The sequence below is a fragment of the Guyanagaster necrorhizus genome (assembly GCF_019112545.1).
Source record: "Guyanagaster necrorhizus MCA 3950 unplaced genomic scaffold BT62scaffold_42, whole genome shotgun sequence".
Taxonomy (NCBI): domain Eukaryota; kingdom Fungi; phylum Basidiomycota; class Agaricomycetes; order Agaricales; family Physalacriaceae; genus Guyanagaster; species Guyanagaster necrorhizus.
The window spans coordinates 181045-208301 of NW_025064921.1; the positions used below are offsets into that span (position 1 = coordinate 181045).

The 27257-nt window shown below is 47.3% G+C and overlaps 13 protein-coding genes and 1 non-coding gene across 14 annotated transcripts; 8 read left to right on the forward strand and 6 right to left on the reverse strand.

The window, feature by feature from the left end:
- Window positions 1-64: 64 nt before the first annotated feature.
- Window positions 65-1248, forward strand: BT62DRAFT_937460 (uncharacterized protein). Its single transcript, XM_043187325.1, has 2 exons — window positions 65-943; window positions 998-1248. The coding sequence occupies exons 1-2, from the start codon at window positions 259-261 to the stop codon at window positions 1120-1122; spliced, it is 810 nt and encodes a 269-aa protein (XP_043034526.1). The 5' UTR covers window positions 65-258; the 3' UTR covers window positions 1123-1248.
- Window positions 1249-2396: 1148 nt separating this feature from the next.
- Window positions 2397-3494, forward strand: BT62DRAFT_937461 (uncharacterized protein). The gene is made up of 5 exons (XM_043187326.1): window positions 2397-2727; window positions 2798-3009; window positions 3062-3226; window positions 3275-3422; window positions 3471-3494. The coding sequence occupies exon 2, from the start codon at window positions 2814-2816 to the stop codon at window positions 3003-3005; it is 192 nt and encodes a 63-aa protein (XP_043034527.1). The 5' UTR covers window positions 2397-2727; window positions 2798-2813; the 3' UTR covers window positions 3006-3009; window positions 3062-3226; window positions 3275-3422; window positions 3471-3494.
- On the reverse strand, window positions 3264-3853 carry BT62DRAFT_1046622 (uncharacterized protein; the record flags this gene model as incomplete). The annotated part of the gene is made up of 2 exons (XM_043178488.1): window positions 3264-3539; window positions 3571-3853. Coding segments are annotated over 2 exons (423 nt in total), but the record flags the coding sequence as incomplete, so codon positions are not given.
- A 2325-nt stretch (window positions 3854-6178) lies between these two features.
- On the forward strand, window positions 6179-6624 carry BT62DRAFT_1012063 (uncharacterized protein; the record flags this gene model as incomplete). The annotated part of the gene is made up of 2 exons (XM_043177871.1): window positions 6179-6536; window positions 6593-6624. The coding sequence occupies 2 exons, from the start codon at window positions 6179-6181 to the stop codon at window positions 6622-6624; spliced, it is 390 nt and encodes a 129-aa protein (XP_043034529.1).
- A 5723-nt stretch (window positions 6625-12347) lies between these two features.
- On the reverse strand, window positions 12348-12826 carry BT62DRAFT_1012064 (uncharacterized protein; the record flags this gene model as incomplete). Its single annotated transcript, XM_043177872.1, has 2 exons — window positions 12348-12412; window positions 12469-12826. 2 exons carry the CDS (start codon window positions 12824-12826, stop codon window positions 12348-12350), a joined length of 423 nt encoding a protein of 140 aa, XP_043034530.1.
- A 1312-nt stretch (window positions 12827-14138) lies between these two features.
- Window positions 14139-14647, reverse strand: BT62DRAFT_1012066 (uncharacterized protein; the record flags this gene model as incomplete). The annotated part of the gene is made up of 3 exons (XM_043177873.1): window positions 14139-14172; window positions 14234-14319; window positions 14372-14647. The coding sequence occupies 3 exons, from the start codon at window positions 14645-14647 to the stop codon at window positions 14139-14141; spliced, it is 396 nt and encodes a 131-aa protein (XP_043034531.1).
- A 1102-nt stretch (window positions 14648-15749) lies between these two features.
- Window positions 15750-16158, forward strand: BT62DRAFT_937465 (uncharacterized protein). The gene has a single exon (XM_043187327.1). It carries the CDS (start codon window positions 15928-15930, stop codon window positions 16150-16152), a length of 225 nt encoding a protein of 74 aa, XP_043034532.1. The 5' UTR covers window positions 15750-15927; the 3' UTR covers window positions 16153-16158.
- Window positions 16159-16586: 428 nt separating this feature from the next.
- BT62DRAFT_t171 lies at window positions 16587-16682 on the reverse strand. The gene has a single exon. It is a non-coding gene; the product is annotated as a tRNA-Gln (tRNA).
- A 1082-nt stretch (window positions 16683-17764) lies between these two features.
- On the reverse strand, window positions 17765-18428 carry BT62DRAFT_1012069 (uncharacterized protein; the record flags this gene model as incomplete). The annotated part of the gene is made up of 4 exons (XM_043177874.1): window positions 17765-17803; window positions 17842-17942; window positions 17999-18093; window positions 18181-18428. The coding sequence occupies 4 exons, from the start codon at window positions 18426-18428 to the stop codon at window positions 17765-17767; spliced, it is 483 nt and encodes a 160-aa protein (XP_043034533.1).
- A 548-nt stretch (window positions 18429-18976) lies between these two features.
- On the forward strand, window positions 18977-19563 carry BT62DRAFT_937467 (uncharacterized protein). The gene has a single exon (XM_043187328.1). It carries the CDS (start codon window positions 19175-19177, stop codon window positions 19373-19375), a length of 201 nt encoding a protein of 66 aa, XP_043034534.1. The 5' UTR covers window positions 18977-19174; the 3' UTR covers window positions 19376-19563.
- BT62DRAFT_909331 (Neutral/alkaline nonlysosomal ceramidase) lies at window positions 19433-23131 on the forward strand (the record flags this gene model as incomplete). The annotated part of the gene is made up of 21 exons (XM_043183739.1): window positions 19433-19486; window positions 19557-19671; window positions 20024-20475; window positions 20539-20681; window positions 20742-20843; window positions 20920-21063; window positions 21128-21189; window positions 21249-21273; window positions 21336-21389; window positions 21450-21475; window positions 21560-21630; window positions 21702-21774; window positions 21848-21865; window positions 21935-21968; window positions 22041-22198; window positions 22283-22407; window positions 22483-22605; window positions 22676-22795; window positions 22859-22890; window positions 22956-22978; window positions 23034-23131. 21 exons carry the CDS (start codon window positions 19433-19435, stop codon window positions 23129-23131), a joined length of 2052 nt encoding a protein of 683 aa, XP_043034535.1.
- A 255-nt stretch (window positions 23132-23386) lies between these two features.
- Window positions 23387-24066, forward strand: BT62DRAFT_909313 (uncharacterized protein; the record flags this gene model as incomplete). The annotated part of the gene is made up of 2 exons (XM_043183738.1): window positions 23387-23912; window positions 23990-24066. The coding sequence occupies 2 exons, from the start codon at window positions 23387-23389 to the stop codon at window positions 24064-24066; spliced, it is 603 nt and encodes a 200-aa protein (XP_043034536.1).
- On the reverse strand, window positions 24030-26499 carry BT62DRAFT_937470 (uncharacterized protein). Its single transcript, XM_043187329.1, has 6 exons — window positions 25800-26499; window positions 25561-25734; window positions 24940-25509; window positions 24430-24874; window positions 24297-24363; window positions 24030-24237 (listed from the first exon to the last, which is right to left on the reverse strand). Exons 1-5 carry the CDS (start codon window positions 26020-26022, stop codon window positions 24360-24362), a joined length of 1416 nt encoding a protein of 471 aa, XP_043034537.1. The 5' UTR covers window positions 26023-26499; the 3' UTR covers window positions 24030-24237; window positions 24297-24359.
- BT62DRAFT_555509 (uncharacterized protein) lies at window positions 26268-27018 on the forward strand. Its single transcript, XM_043181376.1, has 2 exons — window positions 26268-26628; window positions 26690-27018. Exons 1-2 carry the CDS (start codon window positions 26403-26405, stop codon window positions 26923-26925), a joined length of 462 nt encoding a protein of 153 aa, XP_043034538.1. The 5' UTR covers window positions 26268-26402; the 3' UTR covers window positions 26926-27018.
- Window positions 27019-27257: the final 239 nt, after the last annotated feature.

A 27257-nucleotide genomic window follows, 5' to 3' on the forward strand; every position in this document is an offset into this window, starting at 1 on the left:
TTGCTTTCGAGGTGGACGAGACTCCAAGCCACTCCAGTAGTAGATATGGAAGTCGACTACATGGGAAGACCGTCGGTGAGCACATCATTCCATCGTTGAAAGGAACGTGGGACTCAATAAGAGCAGGCAAACTACGCTGTGTATGAGCCACTCCACGCGACATGTTTTCATAACATCTTCGACCAGTCGCAGTCCCTCCCGGATCCGAATGGTGTTGCTGATCCGATTCAGGACACTCCCGACAGTTTCATGGCACGGATGGCCTCACATCCTAGTCAGCATTCGGAGAAGTTATGCGAGAACATCCCGCGCCGCAGTGATCGTGTCCGGTTCGATCCCTTTGGTCTGGAAGAGGAGGAGGCCGATAATGAAGAGGCTCACCGGCAACGACATGGACTCCGGAGCAAAGATCCCACCGGGTACATGCACCAACAACCAGAGCGTCGGTCGTACAAACACGAACATGTCCCATGCCATGATGTCCCCGAAGAGTTCGAGGCTTGGATAACATATCTCCTGGAGCGGAAGAGGGTCGATAGCGAAGAGCATTACTGCAAGCCAGTGGCGCTTCCACGTGTGGACATACCCAAAGATCCTGCCGGGTTTGACCGCTGGTTTGACTCCCTTGTGTCGAAGGCCGACAAGACCCTCCATCGCAGCACCGTTCGCGATGAACAAACCAACAGTACATTCGTAGATACACTATCGGGTGGCCCATCGGGGTCGACGACAGCGATGATGGGACATTCGTACCCTCAGCACAACCTCCCATGGCATCTGCCCCCGCCAGTCATCTACCCCCGCCAGTCATCTATGCTCCCATTCCCAAAGTCCTCGTCACGGTACCCAGCTGGCTGGATAGAGGGTCGCTGTTCATGCTTGTGCCTCACGCGCATGTATCGTAGTCGACGAAGGGAAGCGCGGTCCGAATATCGGGGCATGTCTACAAAGTTCTGTTTTATTTATTTTCAGAATGAGAACAGCATTCCAAACTCACTTCCAAGACCAAGAAGAACTGAAGGTACATTTAACAGAGCGCTGAGCTTGATAATGTCGCCGCTGGCTTCCTCGAGATCAGTGGTTCCTCATCAGCGAGTGGAAGATAACCGTTGCGCCATCTGATAGCGATGGCTAGGTGATAGAGGGTGCTGCTGCTAGGGGCGGAGCACCGGGATGGTGGTGGAAGGAAGGAAGGAAAGACAGAAAGGTAACGGATAGACAACCGTCACGGCGTCGTGACAACCTCGTCCGCCTGTCAAACAAGGACAGAATATGTATTTCTTCTAACAGAGACCGCCTTTTTCAGCTACCCGTGTACGGGCTTGCACCCGAAGAAGACTGGTAAGGAACCACCCATGCATCCTCCGGTCCTTTCTTGTTACTTTTTGTAACTGAGCGAGGACAATGTACTCTACTGCATCCGAATCTCTGGATTGCCAAGGCAATATCCATGAGGGATACTCTCCTGTATGTCCCCATTAGTCTTATCACATTGCGACACTGACTCGCGTTTCCAGATGTTGTAGGTCGTGCGAGGACGTATTTGTCCAATGATTATGATAGCTACACCGCACGGTTACACTGTCCTCATAAAATCCATATGAATGCGCGTCTCTGCTCTCCAAGCGCCTCGATTATATGCGTCAACAAGTTCCCACTACTGTTTCATGATGCTAGAGAGGAGTTGGGGGATACTTTTGACGAAGGACAGCTCGTTCGTACGAAACCAGATGAAGGTAAGATTTCGAGGCTGCTCATTCGTGCTACGTGTAACCATTTTTATCGCAGGATATTAGAGAACGTACAAATTCGTCCCCAAGGCATCGTGTATCCGCAGAGCAAAACGGTCGTCCTGACGGGCTTACAACGATGAGGGAATTCAGTGTTAGCTGGAGATGGTGCAGACAACCAGTATACTTGTATCACTTTTATATCGGTTTCTTTGTCTTAACTTGGACAAACGTCAGTTACTCAGCTAAATGAGACAAGCTTTCTCATTCTCTCTGTCACAGTAGACGTCGAATACGGGCTTGACCGTAAGCATCTCTGAACCCTGGAGCATCAGCTATGCCGAATGAGATTTTACAACTGCGAATCGTGAAGTGACTACGAAGTTGTGCTACTTTGTCTTCCGGATTCGTCTTTCATCCTTTCGACTAGAGGGTGCAGGATTGGACACCTTGGATGGGTAGGAGCCAACCAGGATACCAAGTAGTCATCTCAGTGAAAGGAGATAGTGCGTTATAGGATCAGGCTTGGCCTGGTTTCTACGACGTAAGTGTGCTTACTTTGACTGCAGCTCTATCCATATTAATGCCACTGGATCTAATGAATGGTAGTGAGTCATTATCTGTAAAATCATGCCTTACGACATCATGTGAACTCACTTCTATTAGCAAACCAAATCTACCAGGGGTCCATGTTCCATGCATCCTGCGAATCCGATGGTGCACCCTTGCCGTAATTTTGAATGCCGCCTAACGAATGTGCTTCTATTGACGTCTCCCGAGGATTACCACTTCTGAGAGTAGACTTCCTCGTCTCATTGTACGTCGGAATCTCAGCTTCCGACCATTTCTATTCTAACCAAGTAATGACGTTTACACCGGTGACCATCACCTGATTCTCAGATGATCACGAGCCTTCGGTAGCAACATGTCCATTCTACCCAATTTATAGACCCTACTACTCTCGTTCCGTTGACGGTTAACGTTCTAGCGCTATCGCGTAAGTTAGCTAAGCCCACATATGTATCTTTTCAGATGCTCCCGAACTGACGCATTCCCTATCGCCCTAGCTCTCATTCTCATACGATGGCCCAACGCACGTTGAAGTTTGACGCCCTGTCTTTCGCCGTCTTTGCCTCCATCGCATCACTGTTGACATCCAACTCTGCGTTAATGCTTACTACGTTAATTGTGATGGGAAGTGCGACGTCCCTATCGGCAAGTGCCTCAAAAGTACCGCCAGTGATGGATGGTCCGGATTCAACGATAACGTCGTAAGCTCGTAAGCGACATCCGAGGCATTTTCCTTTGTTGCTGATTGTTTTCGGGCGTAGTAACAACCAGGCAAACACCGGCAGCTATGTAGTATGCTACTATTTTGCCGACAACGATTGCTTCGAGCCATTGTTCAGTAGTGGTGACGGTAGCGTTGACTGGTTTGCTGGATACAACGACCAGCTCTCATCAATTTTCTCTTCTCCGGACGCTTGATTGCAAAGGTGAGTCGTCTGGTACCGCCCATGTAAACTCTTCTGATGCTTGTATAGGCTTATGTTCGTTTTCCCTGTAACTAGTGACACTAAATTGATCCTCAGCTTTTTGTCTGTGTATTTCTGTGCTGCCCGTAAACACAATCAAACATGTCAAGATATGATAAGCACGAGCTGATACATTATCTGAGGATACAACGATGCTGTGAGCTTAGAAGTGGCCTTCTCTGTCTATTATTCATCATATCCTCAGTTTTTGCCACCGCCTGGCCCCCAGTAAATTCTTCCACACAGCTTTCATATGAATGGTCCATGTAATTATCTATTATAATCGTTAGCCAATAGAACGATACATACCAACGGAAGCCCTGATGGACATCCATATGCAGGAGACGCCTCCGCATGAGTATCAGAAGCATAGTCGACTGATCCCAAGCATCCTCCTTCGAATGTATGGTAAAGACCGGCCCAGTGTCCGACTTCATGCGAGATAGTGTGGCCAAAGTTATAGTTCTGAATAGAACCACCGGGAAGGGAAGAGAATGAAACAACAACGCGATCATCTGTACGAGCAGAGGTGTATGTCCAAGGGTATGTCGAGTACGCTAGTAAACCAGCAGTCGAACACGACGTGAATCTGTAACAGAAGTGAGATAAGTACGAAAGTCGGTAAGGAATCTTGCAGACCCGACTGTGTAAACCTCCCTGCCGAAGAGCCTGATTGATTACAGTCTGTTGAGGTTCTGACGGATGACATGGAAATATGCACTTATAGGCGCTGAGGAACGTCCGGACACTACGTTCGGAGTGTCAGAGGCTTGGGTAGCATCAATGAGAAATTGGGTTTCGGCGGTTATCATGTCTGCAGGGCTTATGTACGACCCACATGTCCTAAGAGTTCGGCGGCCAAGGAATTTCATTGCTAGATAAAGACATCACTACTGGCCTTTGAGTATCACCCAAGGTCGAAGTGAATAGTGCAGCAACTGAGAGAGTCACTGCAAAATGAAGGGTAGCCGACGAAAAGGTAGTTATGACAATAAAGGTATATTTCGACTCAAGCTGAATTGAGAACCTTTAATACGAGCAACGACGTCGTTGATAAAAAGGAGAGCGCAAACGACCGGATAACCATGGTTGGAGTAGGGACAACTGGTGGAATGAGAATAACAAACAGAAGATTTATATACATACGATAAGCAGAAGTTTTGAGGGAATATGCAGCATACTTGGTATAGATGAAAAAGACAAGTTCGGGAAAGACGCCCTACAATAAGGTATTGTTAGAATCCCTGACAAGTGGCGATAAACTGGGATCTGTAATGCCTCGCCACCGGCAGAAGCCGTGATCAGATGATATTGGTCATCCTACAAAATGAATCTCTTGTATTTATATCTCTGAGATGGATCAGGATGGAGCGCAGCGGCTCTGTGAACTTGCTCGAGTGGGGACGCAGAGGATGGATCAAAGGATGACGCTTTTTTGGCGCCTCAGAATGGTACACCGTAGCTAAAATATGGAATAAAAACAGAAACACTCCTCGCTGGGTATGGCAAGAAAAACGGGGGAAAAATGATGAAGAGACATAAATACGGAAGCCCAGACTGCCGCAAGAAATATGAAGCATTGGAATGAATTGCGCCAAGGAGGTCCAGAGGTGGTCGTTTTAGCTTAATGTCATTCGCATTAGGTGTTCTCGTGTATTTGATTATTGGTTGTTGTACTTTATTTAAGGGACATTTGTTGCACCGTTGTTGATGATCGCAGATGGAACGTTGGAATCTGGATCGGCAAGCATGTTTTCAGGAAACCGAATAATGAAAATGCATTTGGCGCGATCTGGCAGTAAGGTGGTCGCGAGGACAACATTCTCTACGAAATTCTTTATGTTGCACGTGATCCTGTTGATTCCATTTGGATTTCGGACCGCCGCGGCGACAGTTTTTTTCCTCCACCATCATAGGACTAGCTTATTGTTATTTCTCGACGGCTTATTTTCTTCTTTAATGAGGTTCTAAAAGGATGATAACGCCAAGGTAGAGAGATAGATATAACTTCTTGGGCAATCTAGCACGCTTATGTGTGCCATCCTCGCCTGCTCTCCACATTAGATGAAGAAGTTTCCGATAAATGGGAAACGTATTTCTGCCTTAGCTTTGAATGTATTTTCTCTCGGTGCTTTAAAGCATGGTTGGTGTACGCTTGCTCCGCGTTTCGTGTTGCTAATATGTTCGCAGTAGAATAATAAGCTCTAGAGCTTTCGGTGCATCACTAGAGTTCGGGATCTTACACGTCGATAGTCGCCTCATACAGCTATGAAGTCCTCTACTCGATGGCTAATGTCACAGTGTACATCGCAGATAGAATACGATTACCTGCTGCCTCGGAAATGATGCACCGCTTTCTCCCCTTCCTCTCCCGGATGACTTCTCCAGCGAATTTCTCATGCTTCTCCATCTCACATCTTCAACGGTGTGGCAAAATGCACACCGTAGCTGTACTAACCCTCATGTATCCTGACCCCAAAACACAATTTCTATGCCAATTTTTTTTTTGTTTGTGACGGATACCAAGTTGTCAGTGTACTGGATATTACCCAGGATTTACAGATCGATGATATAACTACTACCTCAGGGGAGATGGGTGCCCACCCACTAGCTTACAACATGACCCCCATCTCCGTACCCAGCCTAGAGTACATGTTTTCACATACGATCTTTCCACAGACGTTGGATCAGACTTCCAGGGATGGCTTACGGAGCCGAACTTAGACCTGTATGAAAAATCCTGTTTCAAATCGATTAAATGTTTCAGGGGTCAGCCAAAAAGGACCGTCGTCTCACGAGGGTTAGAAGGCCTCGCTGTTCCAAACCACCATCACTCGCCTCTCATCACCATCCTTATTGCGAATCCTTGAGTGCTTGTCCCCAAATCGTATCTACTCAAATATTTCACATATCATGGTCGTTCAAACAAGGCAAATGGAGCAAGAGCTCCAGGTGGCGCCGACGTTGACTACACTCCCCAATGAACTCCTTTACATGATATTCGACCACATCAAGGAGACGGACTTGATAGCTCTCGCATGCCTTTCTCGTGGACTGAATCATGTAGCAACCCGTCACTTACTTGGTCCATGGGATGAAATCCCAAACAAGTACAGCGAATTCGGGTCCTTTGCCACCGGTGCTTCTAGCACCTTCTCTGCCCTACGCTACCTTGCGCTTGCCCTACAAAAACCATACATCCCATCAATGACCCTGATGTTCACCTTAGACTTCATGGGAGACCTTGACAATGTCCTACGATACCACAGGAGTATCCCCCAAAAACAGCATCCTCGCCTGCACATTGTCTTCCCACCCTGTACTCAGCTAAATATTACATGGAGTATCATGCGTTCTGAGGATTGGGCAAGATGCTTTCACAGATTCTGTGAACAACTTGTCAGGTTACAATGTGTGTCTTTCGAGTACAGCACTGCCTGGCATGTTCCCACCTTATTCAACTTGCCACCGTTCACCACTCTCACTTCTATGAACATCTCCCGTGGATCTGCATCCTTCATGGACTGGCTTGTCCGCTCAGCTTGTGCATCACCCCTTGAATCATTGACACTAAGACATAACTATGATTTCAATAAACGATGGGATGGTTTCATTGTGCTACGCTTCCCTCACCTTAAACGAGTAGCATTCATATCATGTTCGTTTACAGCAGAGCAGTTATCTTTATTTCTCTCCCGTCATACATTGATAACCGATTTGACATTCTTCTGTGGTGAAGTCAACCCGCCGCATTGGTATTTACGTGCTGTTCACGTACGACTTCCACATCTGCATACTATCACTATGGGCATCCATAATTTGGAGAATATGCTGTCCTCTCTGAGGCCAAAGTCCCTCCATGGCCTAAAATCAGTCATCATACATGGCCGCCATCCATGCATTAGCAAATCTTGCCGGAAGACCACACTTAAACAACTGGATATTGATCATGTTCTACATTGGATATCACAATTACCAAATGTGTCCTGTGTGCAGCTCCCATTCAAATACAAATGGGAAACCATTTCAGGACTCACTTTATCAGGTGTTACCAAAATGGTGGCAATGCGAGATTCAGTGGCTTTGAACTTGGAGAGGATCACATTGATTTCAGTGCTCTTTCCAAATGTGAGGGAGTTCAAGGTCGTGCAGTTGTGTGTGGAGGATAACAGAACATTGATGACAGAGATAAATGAGCACTGGCTGGGGCTACAATGTGTGATAATTACAACAGAGTGAACAGATACTTCAGGACAATTCTAGTTACCTATGTCACAATTTTTTCAGTTGCTTTTCCTAACCATGTTTCCCAAAGGCTTAATTTATGTTCTTCACTGGTCTTTTGTGAGCAGTGCACTCTATCATGTCTGCCCTCAATGCCTGCATCTAGTAGGGTGATCCTTGCTGCCAGACCCATGATGAATGGCTGACATTGTGTGATTGAGTTACAATCACTTAAAAATATTTCTCACTGGACATATGAAACATATTCTCAGAATTTCTAGCCTAGATTGCTCACCACAATAGCTTCACTGACTATTGTCATGGCAATGAAAACCGTGCTGCATCAGATCATAGATGGTTCCAATTTTGACAGTGATAGTGATTCCTAGATGGAGAGAAGGAAAGGTTAAGCCCCTATAAAGATGCTCTAATATGATAGTGTACCATACAGGCAGGCCTCTGTGACAATACCAGCAAGTTCTGCCCCATCACTTTGTATGGATATGATCAAAGATTGAATAAAGAATGGACAGCAAGTATGAAGAGACCCCTCTCATCAATTGGCTCAAATTTGTTCTTGATATTCATTTAAAAAAAAGTAGTGACAGCATCAGATAGTCCTTTTGAGTGACTCATCACAATGTCAGAACCATGTTTGAGATGGACATGAGGAATCTTGAACTCACTAATCCTGGTCTTGAGGTATCTGATGCTAGTGAGAACCTCTATGAGGTCAAGGATCTAAGGAGAAGCAAAGGGAGAATCCTACAAAATGAGTTACAAAGCAAAAAAGATATGGGTTTATTTGATATACAGTTGACTATCTCACAATGCATGATATTGAAATGCATAATTCTGACTTTGCATATGGATTGGGCTGGAATGCAGTTGGGGAGCAGGGAAATGGGCTAGAAATGCATATCACATAATGCATACAGTTCTAGTTAGGAATATGCATTGTCAGATCGAAAATTATAGTAAGCTGATATGACATTATGCATATATTAAAACAATAAAGAACATAATTTGTTTGTATGGACTATGACAAACACAAAAAAAATTATTGTAAAGTGACACAGTCTATATCTCTATAAACATGCCTCCTGAACCAACACAAAAACCATGTGCTAAACCTGGAAATCCATATGAGTGTACAAAACAGAAGGAGAAAGTCCCAATGTACACATCATCAGCTCAGCCTCCAAAGCAGATCTCCCACCCACACCTCACAACAGAAGACTGGCTTGTAGTATTCAAACATGTTGATAACCATCCTTCCTATTGACATGCTGACATTGTGGCACATTTTGCAAACCAAAAGGAAGGTGCACTGCTCTTTACCCAATCAACTCTTTCATGGAAACTGGCATCTCATACAAAAATCAAACAGCATGCAAATAAGAACCCTAATGCACTATCATCCAAAAAGTCTTATATTGTCACCTGACCTGATGTGGAGTGTGCTGTTGCATCCTGGTATCAGAACATGCAGCTCTGAGATGAGACTGTGACTGATGCAATGCTGATAGAGAAATGAAATTGGATTGAAAATCTGATGAATATTCTAGAGGCTCAGTGTTTGAAAGGAGAGGGATGGTTGAGGTCATTCTGCAAGACATGGAAGATTCAGGAGGTTTGGTGGCATGGAGAAGCAGGCTCAGTGGATATAATGGCAGTGGAAAAAGAACATGTGTGTCTTTATAGTATTATGGTGAAATATATGATGTGGGACAGATGGAATATTGATGAATCTGGTCTTGTCATCTTTGCCATTCCAGATTGTACCTTGGCATCTGGTCCTATGAGTGGATGAAAACAGGATAAGTTCTGCATCACCATGTGTTTTGCTGTGAATGCAGATGGGAGTGAGTGGATGCCAGTTGTTTTCATTAGCAAGTCAAAGCAACCATGGTGTTTCAAGAAAAAGAGTCCAATAGCAATGGGATTCTATTATCAGAATAACAAGAAGGCCTGGATGATGAGTGAAATATTTACAGAGTGGGTGAAGATGTTTGATTTAAAGATGAAGAGGGAGATGTGGCAGGTTCTGCTGACCTTGGACAACTTTCAAGGGCATTCCATCACTTATACACCTCATAACACAAAGCTGGGGTTCTTTGAGCCCAATATGACTCTATATGTTCAGCCGCTAGATGCTGGTATTATCTGCTGCTTCAAGGCATATTATTGGAATGCCCTGTGTATCTGTGCACTTGATCTTGATGATCTTGGAGAGTCTGAGATCTTCAAGCTTGATCTCCTTGAAGCTATGACTATTGCTCATGATGCTTAGGCAAATGTCAGCAGTGAAATGATAGCAAACTGCTGGAAACACACTGGTATAATGCCTGACAATGCACCCAAGTCACAGTCTACCACACCATCCAATGATTTCCAAGATGCCTCACTTCTCAAGTCTGCATAGAACCTTGTTCATGACTTTGCCTCAACAGACAAATACATGCTTTCAGGGATCGAACAGGCATTACAGGATCTGCTTGGAAACCAATATGCTGATGCTGACTGGTGTCCTGCTCTTATGGCTGTTATGAATGTAGAGAACAATGTTGGTAAAGCACTGGAGGCAGTCAATCAGTTGGCTTCTTTGTCACAGTCAAAAATAAACACACCTCTCACCCAAATTGCCCTCATTCAACAGCTTCAGACAGCAGAGATAATGTTGAAGGACCATCTTGTTGAATTGAAACAATGAAATTGCATGTTTGGTCCCATTCCAACCATTGAAGAAATGGTTAACTCTATTGCAGAAAAGTATACTGAAGATCTTGAGGCAATGCCAAAAGATGAGGAGATTGTTGCTGCTGTCAAGCATGATATTGCAGTAGAAAATGAGGAAATAACTGTCATTGACAATGATGAGGAGGAAGAAGAGGAAGAGGAGGGTGAGGAAGAACAGACCTTGATAACTACAAGGGAAGGATTTGAGCTTATTCAAAAGCTGGAGGCATTTTGTGTTTCACAAGGTGACCAGGGTGGATTAGTACCACAGCTGAGAAAGTTGAGAGGAGCATTATTCAAGGAGATGCATAGAAAGCTGACCTAAAAGCCACTGACAGCATTTTGGGGCAATGATGATGTTGTCATATAATGTCACATGTCACATCACATGCTATTTTGGTTCTGCATAAATCTATAAATGCATACAGTTTTGGTGTCTCCCAACCATATGCATTGTGAGATAGTCAACTGTACATAGCATTCATTGGAGACATGAATATCAACCAATGCCCTGCAGAAGATCTCAGATTAACACTCATCAATAGTACTCTCATTATAATGACAGTGACCTTGCAAGACAATGTATCTGCCAGAGCATCCCCATTGACACAAATGATTGTGCCCTTCTCTGTAACTGACAGAAAGGCCATTAAATATGTGCCCTAGCTCCATCTCAACAGCTCTGGCATGGTACCACTGTCCAATGCCAAAACAACAGCATGCAGATTTCTTATTTGGAAGTTCTCTTTTCATTCCAACTCCAAGTCTCATTGCTGCTTCTGAGTTACTTGGGATCTTGACATGAATGAGATCTTTATCTGAGCTTACAATAAAATATGGTTATTCATTCTATATACACTGTCTTAAGTGTCACTGGGTGACCTAAGTGTCCACTAAGAATTCTGGGTTTGAGCCCTGGTGGTAGCCTTGTTTGAGGAAGTCAGTTGTTTTCCTCAGACAATGCAGTCTAAGGAGTGCATTTTTGCAGCATTCAATCACTTTCTAAAGTTTGATCTTTTTGGATGCAAAATGTGTTGAGGGATCTCATCATGATGGAATATCCATTTATTCATTGAATATGTATAAAGCCTTTGCACTCAGCTGAAGCTTAAGTCCTGTTGTATGGGACAGGTATTGAGGACAGACAAGATAAAGTGCACTGTTTGCAAAAGACCAGTGAAGAACATAAATTAAGCCTTTGGGAAACATGGTTAGGAAAGGTAACTGAAAAAATTGTGACATAGGTAACTAGAATTGTCCTGAAGTATCTGTTCACTCTGTAGTAATTGTCACGCATCGTAGCCCCGGCCAGTGCTCATTTATCTCTGTCATCAATGTTCTGTTATCCTCCACACATAACTGCACGACCTCAAACTCCCTCACATTTGGAAAGAGCACTGAAATCGGTGTGATCCTCTCCAAGTTCAAACCCACTGAATCTCGCATTGCCACCATTTTGGTAACACCTGGTAAAATCAGTCCTGAAATGGTTTCCCATTCATATTCGAATGGGAGCTGCACACAGGACACATTCAGTAATCGTGATATCCAATATAGAACACGATGAGTATCCGGTTGTTTAAGTGTGGTGTTCCAGCAAGATTTGCTAATGCATGGATGACAGCCATGTATGATGACTGATTTTAGGCCGCGGAGGGACTTTGGCCTCAGAGAGGACAGCATATTCTCCAAAGTATGGATGCCCATAGTGATAGTATGCAGATGTGGAAGTCGTACGTGAACAGCACGTAAATACGAACGGGGTGGGTTGACTTCACCACAGAGGAATGTCAAATCGGTTATCAATGTATGACGGGAGAGAAATAAAGATAACTGCTCTGCTGTAAACGAACATGATCTGAATGCTACTCGCTTAAGGCGAGGGAAGCGTAGCACAATGAAATCATCCCATCGTTTCTTGAAATCATAGTTATGTTTTAGTGTCAATGATTCAAGGGGTGATGCACAAGCTGAGCGGACAAGCCAGTCCATGAAGGATGCAGATCCATGGGAGATGTTCATAGAAGTGAGAGTGGTGAATGGTGGCGGATTGAATGAGGTGGGACATTTCCAGCTGGTGCTGTGCTTGAAGGACACACATCGTAACCTGACAAGCTGTTCACAGAATCTGTGAAAGCTTCTTGCCCAATCCTCGGAACGCATGATACTCCATGTAATATTTAGCTGAGTACAGGATGGGAAGACAATGTGCAGGCGAGGATGCTGTGTTCGGGGAATACTCCTGTGGTATCGTAGGACATTGTCAAGGTCTTCCATGAAGTCTATGGTGAACATCAGGGTCATTGATGGGATGTATGGCTTTTGTAGGGCAAGCGCAAGGTATCGTAGGCCGGAGAAGGTGCTAGAAGCATCTGTGGCAAAGGACCCGAATTCGCTGTACTTGTTTGGGATTTCATCCCATGGACCAAGTAAGTGATGGGTTGCTACATGATTCAGTCCACGAGAAAGGCATGCGAGAGCTACCAAGTCCGTCTTCTCGACGTGGTCGAATATCATGTAAAGGAGTTCATTGGGGAGTGTTGTCAACGTCGACGCTGCCTCAAGCTCTTGCTTCATTCGCCTTGTTTGAACGACCATGATATGTGAAATATTTGAGTAGATACGATTTGGGGACAAGCACTCAAGGATTCGCAATAAGGATGGTGATGAGAGGCGAGTGATGGTGGTTTGGAACAGCGAGGCCTCCTAACCCTCGTGAGACGACGGTCCTTTTTGACTGACCCCTGAAACATTTAATCTATTTGAAACAGGTTTTTTCATACAGGTCTAAGTTCGGCCCGGTAAGCCATCCCTGGAAGTCTGATCCAAGGTGTGTCGAAAGATCGTATGTGAAAACATGTACTCTAGGCTGGGTACGGAGATGGGGATCATGTTGTAGGCTAGTGGGTGGGCACCCATTTCCTCTGAGGCAGTAGTTATATCATCGATCTGTAAATCCTGGGTAATATCCAGTACACTGACAACTTGGTATCTGTCACAAAAGAAAAAAAAATTGGCATAGAAATTGTGTTTTGGGGTCAGGATACATGAGGGTTAGTACAGCTACGGTGTGCCTTTTCCCACACCGTTGAAGATACGAGATGAAGAAGCGTGAGAAATTCGCTGGGAAAGTCATCCGGGAGAGGAAGGGGAGAAAGCGGTCATCTCTCCTGCGCCTGGCGAGCGATGAAGTAAGTCGCGTCATTAGGTACGGGTTACGGTCCTGGAGCTGTATGAATAGGAAGATGATACATTTCAGTGGCGTAAGCTGCTGAAGACATTTCCATATGAATGGCTTCTGCTTTGACAACGGTGTCAGAATCAGCTCGTACATGGAGCGATGGCTGACATCCTACGTGTCCGAGCCGAGTTCGTCTAGTCACAGAGCCGACTCCCTCTCAACTGGTCAGGCCTGGTACCGCTGTCGAATGCCAGAATGACAGCACGCAGAATCCTCGTTTAGAGGTACTCCTTTCGTTACAACTCCAAGTCTCGTTATTGCCTCCGAGTTACTTGTTATGTGGAATCGATCTTGGACACGAATGAAATTTTTACCCGAGTTTACAATGCAATAAAATAGGGTTGTTAGGTTCATATACTGTGTCTTATATGTGTCGTTTGCATGGTTTAGGTGTCTACTATGTATTCCGGGTTCGAGTCCTGGTGGCAGGCTTAAACAGGTGTTTGGGTTTCTTTTCCCTCACATAATGCAGTCTAGCGGGTGCATTTTTGCAGCGTTGGATCGCAGTCGTGTACTCGAGGTAATTCAACTTTGGAAAATTGGATTTCAAATTTAGACGTGAAACACGTTGATTCATAACGTTAGCCACACTGCGCAGAAACGGGGATATGTTTGGTCGATCGAGGCTAGTTGAATGGACGGATGATAAAATAAATCTAATGTTATACCCTAAATCTTGGTGTCGAGAAACAGGCCTCCAAAGCTTTGAGGAACGAATCGAGCGCGTACGGGAAAAGTGGTTAGCTCGTTCAAAACCTACGCACGAGAGGTATGTGAGACGAAGACAATGATAGGGAACGGCTTGAACTCGGAGGTCTTGAATTCCGAGCTCCGAGTTCCAGGAGGAACCCTGCAGAGCAAGTTAGAAAGTGAAAGAGAAGAGTGTGCACGCAAGGGCCTACCTCGCATTCGTTGAGGATATTTGTTGGACGGCACCACAGAGTACAACTTGTCGATGGCCCCTCTTGGAATCGCCAACGGAACGTACTTGATAACGACGGCACGGTCAGGGTGCTCGCCCTTGTCGGCATCAGGAACCGCCAGTTCGCGTTGAGCGTATCTTCCACTTGTTGATCTCCTGGGTCCTCTACAGCAAAGTAGTTGCTAAGAGCGGTGGAGACAACGGCAGGACACCAGCGTAGACGGCCAAGACAGATTTGAGTTCGACTTTTCTTCATTGTGTCATGGGTGGGTGGTACTGCAGTCGTAGCATACACTGCATGGTAACCATATGGTATTCAGTAAAAGAATCCAGAGAACGTGCTCCATCCTGGCTTGATATTTTTTTTTTGAACGTTTGCTTGAATGTATCATCAGCTCGGAGTCGACAGGTGAAACCAACTGCATCGTGGTGCAAGTGGCTGGAACACTGGGCCCGCTGAACCTGGTTCGATTCCTTGATGCTGTTCTGCTCTCCTTCAATTGCTACTTTTTAAATGTGAGATTGCCTGGAGCGTGTAGAGGCTGAAGTGCTCGAGAAACACATGGGAAGAGAATGACGTCAAAACCCCGGACCGGCGTCACTGGATGCGAAGAGAGGGTGCGTAGATTCTGATGTCAGTATGCGTCGATGCGTGGTACATCTGGTGTCGAAGCCTCGTTGGCTAACAGGATGCATTGCGTAGTGCTCTCTAAGGTCAGACGGTTATCGCGCTCTGCGAATGCGACGCGACCCACACGTGATCTCGGCATTTCCCTGAGTCTTCGATTCCAAAGCGGTGCCTGGCATATGGGCGGTTCTTTTTTGTGCTTGGACGGTGACCCTTCCTCCTCCCTCCTCCAGAACGACTGGCTCCTCTCCCTTTCTCTCCCTCCTCATCTCCGTGCCATCTCCAGTTGTTCCTGCCGCTTGACTGATCCCATCTCGTATCAGGTACGCTCTATATGCCTTGATCTGACCAATGGCCTCATGTTGTTCCAAGGACCATCTTTTCACAGGCCACTTTCTTTCTTCTGGGCTCCCGGAGTCGTTCTCGTAGTTGTTGTTGGAGGAAGTATTGACCTTTCTGTGCTTTGTGGGGCTGGAAATACGTGCGTCGTTGTCTTTCTGTTCCTATATTGCGTCCCCGAATACTGACTGACCGGACACAGCCCCCGTCATGTCGTCAATAGTATCGACGTTGTCCGCGACGCCTACAAGCACGAGCACGAGCACATCATCCACGGACCACCGGCCGCTTATCGCAGGCGTAACACTAGCTGCCATCGGCGTTTGCGTCATCATGATAATCATCTTCCTCACTTTCCGACGCAAATCCCCTGGCACAGACTCAGACGGCTACGTCTTCTCCAGCCGCGCCGCCACCGTCGTCGACCGCTCCCACATTGCCTCGCGGATAACACCTTTTGGCTCACCAGGCGGGGAGACGCCACAGTTTGGTGCGTACTAAACCCCCCGCGTTGTCGGCCTTGTTGACTGAGAAGGAGGGCTGCTGCAGTGCATACACCGGGCGCGAACATGCGCATCGCAAACCGGAGATCTGACGGGGTGTGGACGTTCTCTGACCCTCGAGCGCCGTTCACACCTCGAGGCGTCGGGGACCTGGATCAGGCGCTCTGGTCCCGCGATACGAAGGGATTCCGGAAGGGCGCTTTTGACGCATACGAGTTCGAGCCCGACCCGAGCGTGCTGCCTCCTCCGGCGTATGCGTATGGAAACGAAGATAGATACCTCAGGCAGTGATCAGTGACCCTGCCGCTCTACTTGCCCGTTTATGATGAGGGGACTAATTTATGATTTTTATGACCGGATTTATTGTTACCCTTCACTTGCATTGTCGCTTTCGTTTGCCATCTTGCTTTCTTGTTTCATTCAATATTACTTGTTCATCGCATCGGGGCAGATTTAAATAATTTATATTTCCATCGAGGCACCTTATTTTGCAGCGAGCCGCTGGGAGGAACTCTTTTTCTTGTTACGACTGGCTGCTACCGTCAACTATCCCATTGCTGGCATCCATCCCCAGTAAATTAATATTACGTGACTTTCCGATAGGCAACCTGGATACAGAATGAAACTCGGGCGTTCGGCAGGACCTATCTTTTCGCCAGCCTTTCATGACGTGAATACAAAAAACCGACAGCAAAATGAAGGGTTGTACTAAGAAGAATTGCATAAGGCACTACCAGGGTTCGAACCTGGGTTGTGGGAAGAAATTCGAACAGCTGAACAACGCATCAAAATCCCAAGTGCTACCACTACACCATAGCACCACTGATAAGTTTCTCATGTAAAATAGGACTAGAGATCTGGAGCTTCAACAAAGTAGGGCTAATAATTCCTGATCCCGCTAATAACGTGTTCTGGTCATGAAAGGGTACTGCTTCAGTAGGTTAATAAATATTTTGTAAAATCCGGCCCGCTCATAGTGGCTCACTGGCATCTAATGCCTCTCTATGTAGAAAGTCCACCAATTCTGCAAATACTCATGTACCACCTGAGCGTGAGGCAGAGAAACTCCCCTCTTAACAAGTCTGAACACGTAGCTGGATGTGATGAGAAAGAGGAGATTCTGTGAAAGATCTAGTATGAGTTGGCATGTCTCCGAAAAGTGCTTGATTTATTCACATTTATTCATAATAAACTAATGTTAATAACTTGCTATTTTTTTTATAGACCTACATTAGGCCGCGAGCAAGACAGAGCCACAGCTTGGTGGTTACTTCTCGGTGGTCTTGTGACGCATCGAATATGCTACACTTTCTTGGGACCAAGACTAGTTTCAACCCAACCTAACACGTTGCTAGCAGGGCGGACTATTTTTGTCTTGATTGGCTTACAGATCACAGCAAATGTTGGACTCGTTCTTTGGCACGCGAGTGTTTTGAGTAAAGCTTCCAGGAGCGGAGAAAACGTATCTACCCCTTCTTCTTGGATAAACACTCGGTTCATGGATTCTCGCACAGGTTCACAGCAGTGAGAGCATCTTTTCTGCATGTCGTAAAGGAAATAAGTTTTCTTCTCCTCACAGCACCCACTTTGATGGATTCTTGCCCACCCACCACCACCATCATCATCGAAAAACCGACTTTGGCATTCCTGGCGCCACCCAGTCCTGCTGTGTGTGTGTGGCGCTATTCACTATTGTGTTCCACACATACAGCACCTTCTCGCACGTTCGTTGCTGTATCTGTATCTATGTCGATCTCAAAACCCCCGTGATGGCCGTTGAAAACTTTACCTTCTTCTTCTTTGACGACAGGATCCGTCACCCCTACGCACTATTTCTCCTCTTCAGGAGTTAAGCGGGTATATGCGTTTTTGCAGATGGCCCCACATATCTGTTCCGCAGTTATTACGACAGGGCGGGATACTGGTTCGCCGCCTTGGCTATCTGGGACGTAGTTATGACAAGGCGTGAACAAGACGAACGGGATGTGTTAAATCTTGCTCGATGTACCCATGAGGAAAGCTGAAGAGATTGTGTGGAACTCGGGAACAGACAGAGAAAAGCGTGATTGTGGTGGTCTTGGCTGTCATACGGCATGGGCGAGTTGTTATTTCTGACGCGTTTTCTGGATGACGTTACTTGACACTTGCCCTTCTTGAGGTGTAGTCGCGTTATCTGCTTCCCTGAACATAGGCAGGACATTTTCGATCTCGACGTTTTTGGCTTCCTTCATACTAGTTGGCAGTCAAGATGCGGACCATTGCAAGCTCAGGTGATAAGAGGATAACCCGGTACCTCTGAAAGCTCAGCTCGCAATTTACCAGATCTTGAAGGGCCGTATACTCCTGAATGGCGCCAACTTGGAACCCCAGCTTACAATAACTTCCAACTCTCCATACTCGGATACAACCGGGCCCGGCCATTTCTTCAAATTTCCTTTTCTTGTGCGCCAAATCGGCAACTCGGCAGCGATGACGTTGTTGCTTTTACCGCCATCCAACCCTATCATCACTAGCATGGGCAAAGCGGTGAACCTGGCCCACCGCGGGTATGCTTCTTCCAAGTTCATCATGCCTGACGTTTGCTATGATTAGTATCGAAGTGCTATCATTCCTCAACCTAACCCCAAGCTATGTCAAGACGTTATCACAATGGTTACTATAGTATCGACGCCACGAAGGGGGAGGAAAGGGGGGGACCGTAACCGACCGCTCTCTTCTTCCAGCATCAGAGGGAAATAGGGTCATGTCAGGCCAAGAAGCCTGATCATGTCAGATGATGGATATTCTTTTCTCTCCTAGACCTCAGTTGCACTTTTATTCCTTCCTCTCCTTCCATTCTCCCTCTGTCTCGTCATAAGTGTTCGGCTATTTTTGGGTTGCCATTTTATCTGCTGTGACAACAGCCCGAATATCACTTCTCCTCCTTGATCCTTTCCAGGATACCAGGATATCGTACTCTGTATGTGTTGGGGAAAACCGAAGCTCGAGTTACAGCCCCGCCCTCGAGTTGCATAGGGCTTTTAGTAGTAGTAGTAGTAGTAGTAGTAGTAGTAGTAGTGATGGTCTAGACCGAGTCTCCCCGAATTTGTCAATAGACAATAATTCGCCTCTTGCTCCTTAGCCACACCAAACACTGGCGTTTCTCTGATGAAAATGCTGTCACGTATGGTTCATATATGATGTCCAAGGGGGCCCTTATCGTGTGATTCGTTGCTCACGCGGTTTTCGAAGCCAAGCATCCGCGCGGTTTTCCACAAATCATCACCATCACGTTCACAGCGCTATAAGAATTCGACCTCAGACACGCACCCAAATGGCCGTTATCAGCTCCCAGGCAGACTTGCTGGACACCCTGAACTCGTTGTGGAACGCTATGGTTGGGTTTTTGTGGTATTTGGCTGCGTTGCTGGCAGTTTCTGGGAGGAGTGGCGATGTCGTGGCGGGTCAGTACCTTCTGGGTCTAGGTGCGTCTCTCTTTCCTTTCTCTTCTCTCTTTTTTCGCTGGCTAAAATGAATGTGTAGGCATTGCTGATATCACTGGGTACGTCGCTGGCTGGCTCTCGGGCTGCTCATGTTGGACTGGGCTGATCGTGGGGACAGTCCTATTGTGGAAACCAATATGATGGTAAGCAGGGGGGGGGGAAGCTCTTCAAGTCGTTATCCGTCCATCTAGCTGAGCGGGAAATTGATTGTAGGGTTATGCGTCTCTAGCGCAAACGGACACTGGGCTCCACATGCGTCAGTTCAGCCGTGTGTTTATCGTAGCCGATGCATCGGATCCTTCCAGTCGAATTCTGTTCATTAATTCCGGTGAGTTACTATCACTTCAACTGCGTGCTGGGCGGGTATATACGGCCCCTTGGTTGGCTGAATTGCCGGGCGATGATTGCCAGCGATGATACAGTAGCACGGAGGTGTCCCATTAAGTGCCTGGGTAATTTCGTGGTCACCGGATCGAGGAAGCAGATGGGTGGAGGTACCATCATCTAGTTTTGCCTCCGTGCTTCGATGGATTTTCAAACTGTCTTGCTATTGCGTGAAGCACGGATCATTGATGATATCTCCCCCCCACCCCCCCCCAAAGAAAACCAAAGCCCTAGCTTTTCCTGTTTGAAGAGATCTGCGCAGCAAATCTAACCTGATTTTCATTTCGTAATAACAGATATAGCCATGGGAGATTCTGGCGTTAGACGCTCGATCGTCGCGGAGTTGACTGACTTGTATCCGGGCGTTTACACCAACGAGAACATAGCGATGATAGGTACTCATCAACACTCCGGCGTCGGGGGGTATCTGGAAAACCTCCTGCCTCAGATAACGTCCTTGGGTTACGTTCCTCAGACAGCGGACGCTATCGTGACCGGTACTGTCCTCGCGGCGCAGCGTGCTCATGATAGTTTGGCGCCCGGCAGTTTAAGCCTGGGAAACACCACGGTTTTGGATGCTAACATCAATCGATCGCCTTCTGCATATCTGTTCAACCCCGCGGAGGAAAGAGCGAGGTATGAGTACGACCAGGACAAGGATCTCACCCTCCTGCGTTTCGATGATGATTCGGGTACAGCGAGAGGTTTTCTCAGCTTCTTTGCTGTCCACGGCACGAGTCTCTATGAAGTATGTCTGGCCCAATTCCGGATTTATCTCGGTCGTGTATTCATTTCTTTCCCACGTTCATAGAACAACACCCTTGTCAGCTCAGATAACAAGGGAATGGCTGCATACCTGTACGAATCTATGGTGGAACCTGATGCCATGCCGGGCAACGCGACGTTTGTTGCTGGGTTCACACAGGCCAACGTGGGCGACACCAGCCCCAACACGTGCGTTCTTCTCTGTCGCATTTTTCGTTCCCACCCCCCTGCTAGACGTGTTCCATGCAGGCTCGGCGCCTTCTGCGAAAGCCCAGGAGAAGACTATGATGGTTTGCCTTGCGACTTTGATCACTCGACCTGCGGTGGGACCGTGGAAGACTGTCATGGACGGTAAGCGCTCTCTGAAAAATGCATCATTATCATCATCCCTCGAAGAGGTTCCATACTAACACATCTGAGCGCTTAGGGGACCGGGATTTCGCGTGTCTGACTTTGAGTCCAATAGAATCATCGGCGAAAAGCAGTTTGAGGGAGCTCTCACCATCATGGATGGAGGCACTTTGGCGCCCGTCAGCGGTTCCGTGAGGAGTGTGCATGTCTACATGGATATGTATGCGTGCATCTTTTCTTTTCTTTTTTTTTTCCTCCGACTGGTTCTGATGTGCTTTCTTGAGGGCAAACCATACATTTACCTTGCCAAATGGGACCACTGTACAAACGTGTCCCGCTGCTATGGGTGCGTCTGCTGGTCTTCCCACTATTGTGGACAGAGTTATAATTGGCTGTCAATCACAGGATTCTCTTTTGCGGGAGGCACTACGTGAGCGGCGTAATGCGAGATCTTAACTTAGTTATCTGCTCACTAGGTATGGTATGGTCTAGCGACGGACCCGGCGCTTTCGACTTTATCCAAGGAGATAACTCGTCAAATACGCAGTACGTCCGGTCATTGATGCAGTCAAAAGTCGAGATTTATCCTGCCTGGCATCTATTTAGGAATCCATTCTGGGAGCTCGTAAAAGGTTAACTTGTGGCTTCTTCGCTAAGCGTTTGTGAGATGAGTTCGATTGACGGGGGGTGCTTTTTTTTTTTTTTTTGAATTGTAGATTTCGTGACACCTGCACCATCGCAGGCCCAAATTGATTGTCAGGATCCTAAGCCAATTCTATTGAACACGGTGAATAATATGGGCTTTCCCCAAGTAATGCGATGCGGTCGGATCTTTTTTTACTAAATATCAGTTTGCAGGGTTACGCTCATTTTCCGTATGAATGGTCTCCTAGCACCGTCGACATTCAGATGCTTCGCGTAGGGAATTTTGGTGAGCTGCTTCTCCCCTTTCGAAGCGATAACAGCAGCCATAACTGATCAAAATCGCGTCGAAATCAATTTAGTGATGCTCATCATGCCAGGTAAAGAAAAATTCACCCGCCACCGATGTTAAACCTTATGCTATTGTTGCTGATAAAGACATATCACAGGTGAATTGACAACTATGTCCGGAAGAAGAATTCGGTTCGCAACAATTCATCAATGAATTATTATTGCTGGGGTTCTTTTTTTTGATATGGGTGTGTTTAATTTTAGGGAGGCCATCCGGGCGGAACTGATCGCCTTGGGCATTCTGGGCGAGGACGCGTATGTGGTCATCGCTGGGCCCGCTAATACGTATGCGCACTATGTGGCTACGCGAGAAGAGTATGGCGCACAGCGGTATGAAGGCGCTTCGACGATTTTTGGACAATGTGAGTTGGGGGGGGGGGCCGTTTGAGCTCTTTTCTTAGTTTTGTATAAGTGGATCGATCTGACGCGGTTACGTTGGCCCCCAGATACACTCGAGGCCTATATCGACAGGTACACGAGTCTAGTTCCATTCTTGGGCGAGTCGCCGTCGGGAACGCCAGCCTCCGATGCAGCCCCCGCCGAACAGACCTCCAAGGCTATTTCCCTGCAGGTGTGTGTGGTGTTTTTTTTTTTCTAGATTGACGGTATCCCCGTTTATGTTATTTATCTATCAACTCTATTGTAGACCGGTGTCGTTTTTGACGCCGCCCCGATTGGAAAGCAGTTCGGTGATGTCTTGGCTGACGTGGGCGCTTCATATGTGGTTGGGGATACTGTCACGGCCCAATTCGTAGGCGCTGATCCAAGGGTAAGTAAGACATGAATGCCACTTTCTCCTCGTGATATCGACTGGGAAGTTCATCACTGTTTTATCGTAGAACAACTTGCGACTTGGAAGCACGTTCCTCACGGTTGATCAACAGGTCTCGGGTCAATGGGTGACTGTGAAGTCTGATGCTCATCCTTCGACGACGCTCAAGTGGAATAGAACGAGTACCGTGAGTTCCGTGTATCGAAATAGACGCAATTGAGATGGATGGTTTTTTTGGCTGTTTTGTTAGATCCTTGGCACGAGCACGGTGGACATTTCATGGTACGACCCTGCTGATCGTGGTGAACTCCATGACTGATCGATTATTTTTTTTTTGTTTACGTTAGGACCATTGAAAGTGGGACGCCCGGTAAGGCTCTAGCATGCTTTTTTATTGATCGAACTCCTAATTGACCTCATTCCAGCTGGAACGTACCGTATCGTTTATTATGGCGATTCGAAACCGCTGATTGGCGCTATTTCCTCATTTTCCGGGATCTCGTCGACCTTTACGGTCTCATAAGTGTTGTTGAGTATCGACCTTGATGTCCTGCATGTCTTTTATGTATAGTGTACGGTGTTATCGATTTGTTACCTTTCTGCTTCTTATACACGTTATGACTGGTCTAAATGCGGCCCTCGGACTGCCTCGAGGTCAACATGAGTCCGAAGCGCATGATGGCCTATTAAGGGCCAACAAGACGATGATGGGGGCACGTAAGTCTCCCCTCCCCCTCCTCCCTCCTCGCTCACATTCTACATCGAACTACTATAATTCATGTTTCGCAATTTTTCCAGCCAACTGGCCGCTGCGGCCGTGGGAAACAACAAGAATAGCGATGGAGACAAAAAGACGATGTCTCCGACCCTCCGGTCCGATATATACACAGCCGTTGATCAGGCGAGTTCGTGGCTGGCTGGTGGGAAGGGAGGAGGAAGCTTGCCTGGGGATGGGATGTCATACGGGGCTGTACTAGCTACGATCCAGAAGCACTTCCCTGACACGAAGATTGGAATCGATTCGCTTGGGAACACGGAGAGTGAGGTCGCCATTGTCGTCGGAGGCGTCACGAGCATGGTTCTCGAGATGAGCAGATGGGAGGGCATGGCAGGAGGAATGGCGATGAAGACTTGGGTAGACGCGCTCGGGGGCGCCTATGCTAGGATTGGAGACGATGATGGATCGCTGAGGAAGGCCACGATCGCCAAGGGGATCACTAGAGGGATTAACCAAAACGCAGATGTGTCGCTGATGACCAAGGAGTTTACGGCAAAGATTCAGATCATAACTTGTTTGAAATCTCGTGGGTGCTTTTTTTTATTTTTTATTTTTTATTTTCGAGGAGAGATTTCCACGGTCCTGACGGTTGCGTATTATTAGTCATTACCAGGGTTTATGGGGTGGGAAGCGAGGAAGCGCGTCGGGCAGAGGCATCATTGAGCTCCAAGTTCATCTAAATTGAGCTCCGTACACACGAGGTTATGGTATATATGTACAATAAATGACTTGCTGTTACGAGAAAGTGATGATAGTGTAAATACGATGGCTAAGATCCCAGTTAAATTAGAAAAATAATAACTCCAATAGCAAAAAAAAACAAAAAAGCGGCGATGATGATAGAGAGATATCTGCAGGGGTAAAAGAGATTCACAATTTGATACATTAATCAAGCGGCGACCCAACTTACGCTATTACAGCAAGATGTGGAATGAAAATCCGACAAGTTTACAATGGATTAATACATTTGATTTTACCTTGAAAACAAGTCAATCGCAGATCAGCGACGGCGGCGAGTAATGAAGAGGGAAGGGGCGACTCACAATTGCATTTGGTAAGTCTGGCTCATGTAATTTGATAACTCCGTTGGGAAACAAACAGATGTTGGCGAACTTGATCCAGGGGTGGAATGATTATCGAAGACTTCACGGGGACTGGGTGCGGTCTTCTCGACTGAGCTTCTGTCAGAGTGAGGGGGAGTGGAGGAGAAGCCCCAGGCAGCGTCGTCGAAGGGGGCAAAGTCGTACACAGGGTGGCTCTCATGCTTGCCATACTCCATCATTTCTGTCGAGTCGTCGGTACCGAAGCAATCGGTCGGCACGGTATCGAAAGTGAATGCAAAGTGCGGAGCAGAGAGTAGTGCGGGATCGCTCGCGGAATGTCCGGCGGCGGGATAGCTGAACTTGTATATCGCCGAATAGAGAGTTCTAGAAGAGTGGGTGGTGGTGGTTTCCACTATGTCTTGGCAGATAGTGTATTTCGTGGGGTCTGTATATGAGCGTGTTTTAGAAGGGATACTAAAGCGAACAGAAGAAGAGAGGTTTGAAACCTACCGGAGCTGTCGGATATGGTCTTCCAGTAGCCTGGTGCTAGCGGAGTGGTATAGAGAAGAGCACCATCGGTACCGGGTGCGGCTTCTATAGGTGGCGTATCGCGTAAAGTCAGGTTTGTCATCTCTGAAAAGACAACAATCCCGTCTGCAACGACTGTAAAGTTCGAGTTCGCTTCGATCGGAGAGCGGGACAGGAAGGTGAGCGTAGGGTCGATGGCGCGGATGGGCCTAGGGTCGTCGGAGATCCGTCTTGCGTTGTCCGTGATGGCGGATGCGGATGCAGATGCAGATGCAGGGGCGGAGCCGTGCCTGTGGGTGGCATGGTCGGGGAGGATGTCGATGCAGTAAGTGTGCTGCCGCCCAGCACTACCGGCGGCGGTGCCGTTCTGCTTCTCGCTGGACGGGAACCCGAAAGAGGCTACCTCATCTGTAGGCGTGATTGGCACGCTCGCGCTTCCACTCGATGAAGCAGAGTCGCAATTAAGCGAGGGGAGACCGTGGTGAGAGCCATACTGAGAGCGAATCAGTGAAGACGAGACCAGTCGACGACACGGAGAGAGGAGATCCATGACTTGAGAATGCATCAGTTGGAGAATTTGCATGGAGTGACTGCTACACGTACGACGCTTGCCTGTGCAGGTCTCCCTGAGCTGTTGGAGGCGGCTCCCAACTTGCTTGGCCGTCCTCCGTCTCCCAGTCTTCCGGAAGATGTATTCAGATATGAAGCGGTTGCGCATGGGGAAACGACCTAGGAGTCGCGTCTCCCTCGAATCGTCTGGTTGGTACTGCTCCAAGCCTAAACGAACGCACATCGTTTGTTAGTGCAATTTGCAACCGGGCGGCGTTAGAGCAGCTGACTACCTTCTATTAAAGCGGCCTCGAGCTCTGCGGGCCAAACCATCTCCCCCCCTCGCAATGTCTTCCAGCTCTTTCGTCCGTTATAGATCGTCTGGAAGACCTCCTGGGCACCGGTGTTAGAGCCGGCCTTGACACAGTCGTTCATATTAGCTCGAGCGTATCGGGTGGTAGGTGAAGAGGACGAAGCCCTTGCGTGAGAAGGCCAGACGGGCGTAGACGACCGCATTATAACGGTGGTGTATGTAACGAGTGAACGAGGGAGGAAAGGAGTGTGAGTGTTGGGCCTTTTGAAGGAAGAACAAAGGCCGCAGATTGATCTTCGCAAGGAGCGTCATAGTGATAGTTGAAGGCTCTTTAATACCAAGCTTTCTCGGTTCACATCAGTGTACCGCATCGGGACGTCCGAGATCTCGTAAACATCCAGCGCTTGTCCTACAGGAGTAAAGTGACTGGGGGGAGGGGAGCTAAATTTCTCTTGCCGAGCATAGGCATTCTGATCAGGAAGGTGTCCATTTAGAGGCGTTGCCAAAAACGTGGCAAACTGTTGCAAATCAAAGCCTAACAAAATCAGCCCGTCAAGTTCGACCTCGCTCCCCCTTACCACTGATGCTCCTCGCTGTTTCGAGTATGCTTTACCCCCCCCCGGGGGGCTTGGCTTGCTTTCCCCCACTCCGTCATGGTATAGTAGGCAGAATAAGGTGGAAAACCCGGGAGGACCCGCGAGCGATACGTGAGCAGGTCCCAACATTGCAAAACCTCGTGCACAGCTCCGGTGATGGACAAATCCCTGAAATCACATCAGCAAACAAGACAAATTCGGCATGGAATGAAGGTGGTGTGACTGTTTGTTTTATCTTCTTCCGCGCTGATGCACTAATGTTTTCCGACATTAGGTGTCCAATCGATCATCAGTCGATCAGCAATCGTATCCGGTAACTTAGGACTTCATGGGGGGAAGGAGGGCGACGCGTGCCTTCGATATAGTCGCCGTACGCGTGCAGTTGGGGGCTATCGAGCTGGGCGCGACACTCTGGGTCTGGGAATACGCCTTGAGGTACCGGACCCACGGGAAGTGATTGAGACCACACGTTCAAGAAGACGTGGTGAGATACAGATTTGCATCTTATGAATCATCGTGAGCTTTGGGACATGATGGAAGTCAAGAGGTTCAAAAACATTGTAGCAGGTTTCTAAAACATCCTCGATCAAACCAGACGTATGGATGCCTTTCATATACAGGCGCTTATGTGTGGTTTTTTTATGGATGGAGATGATCAGGACAGGATGTGTTTGCCGCCAATGTGGGAGGGAATGTTCACACACACCAGATCCGGTAAAGCTTCCGTAGTGGACAAATGGCGAAGGCCCATCCACCGCTGCCAGCATGTTTGCCTTCGGGGTTATAATGGGGCCTGACATTGCAAGATCTGGCTTCGACCGACCGATTTAATGGGAAACATT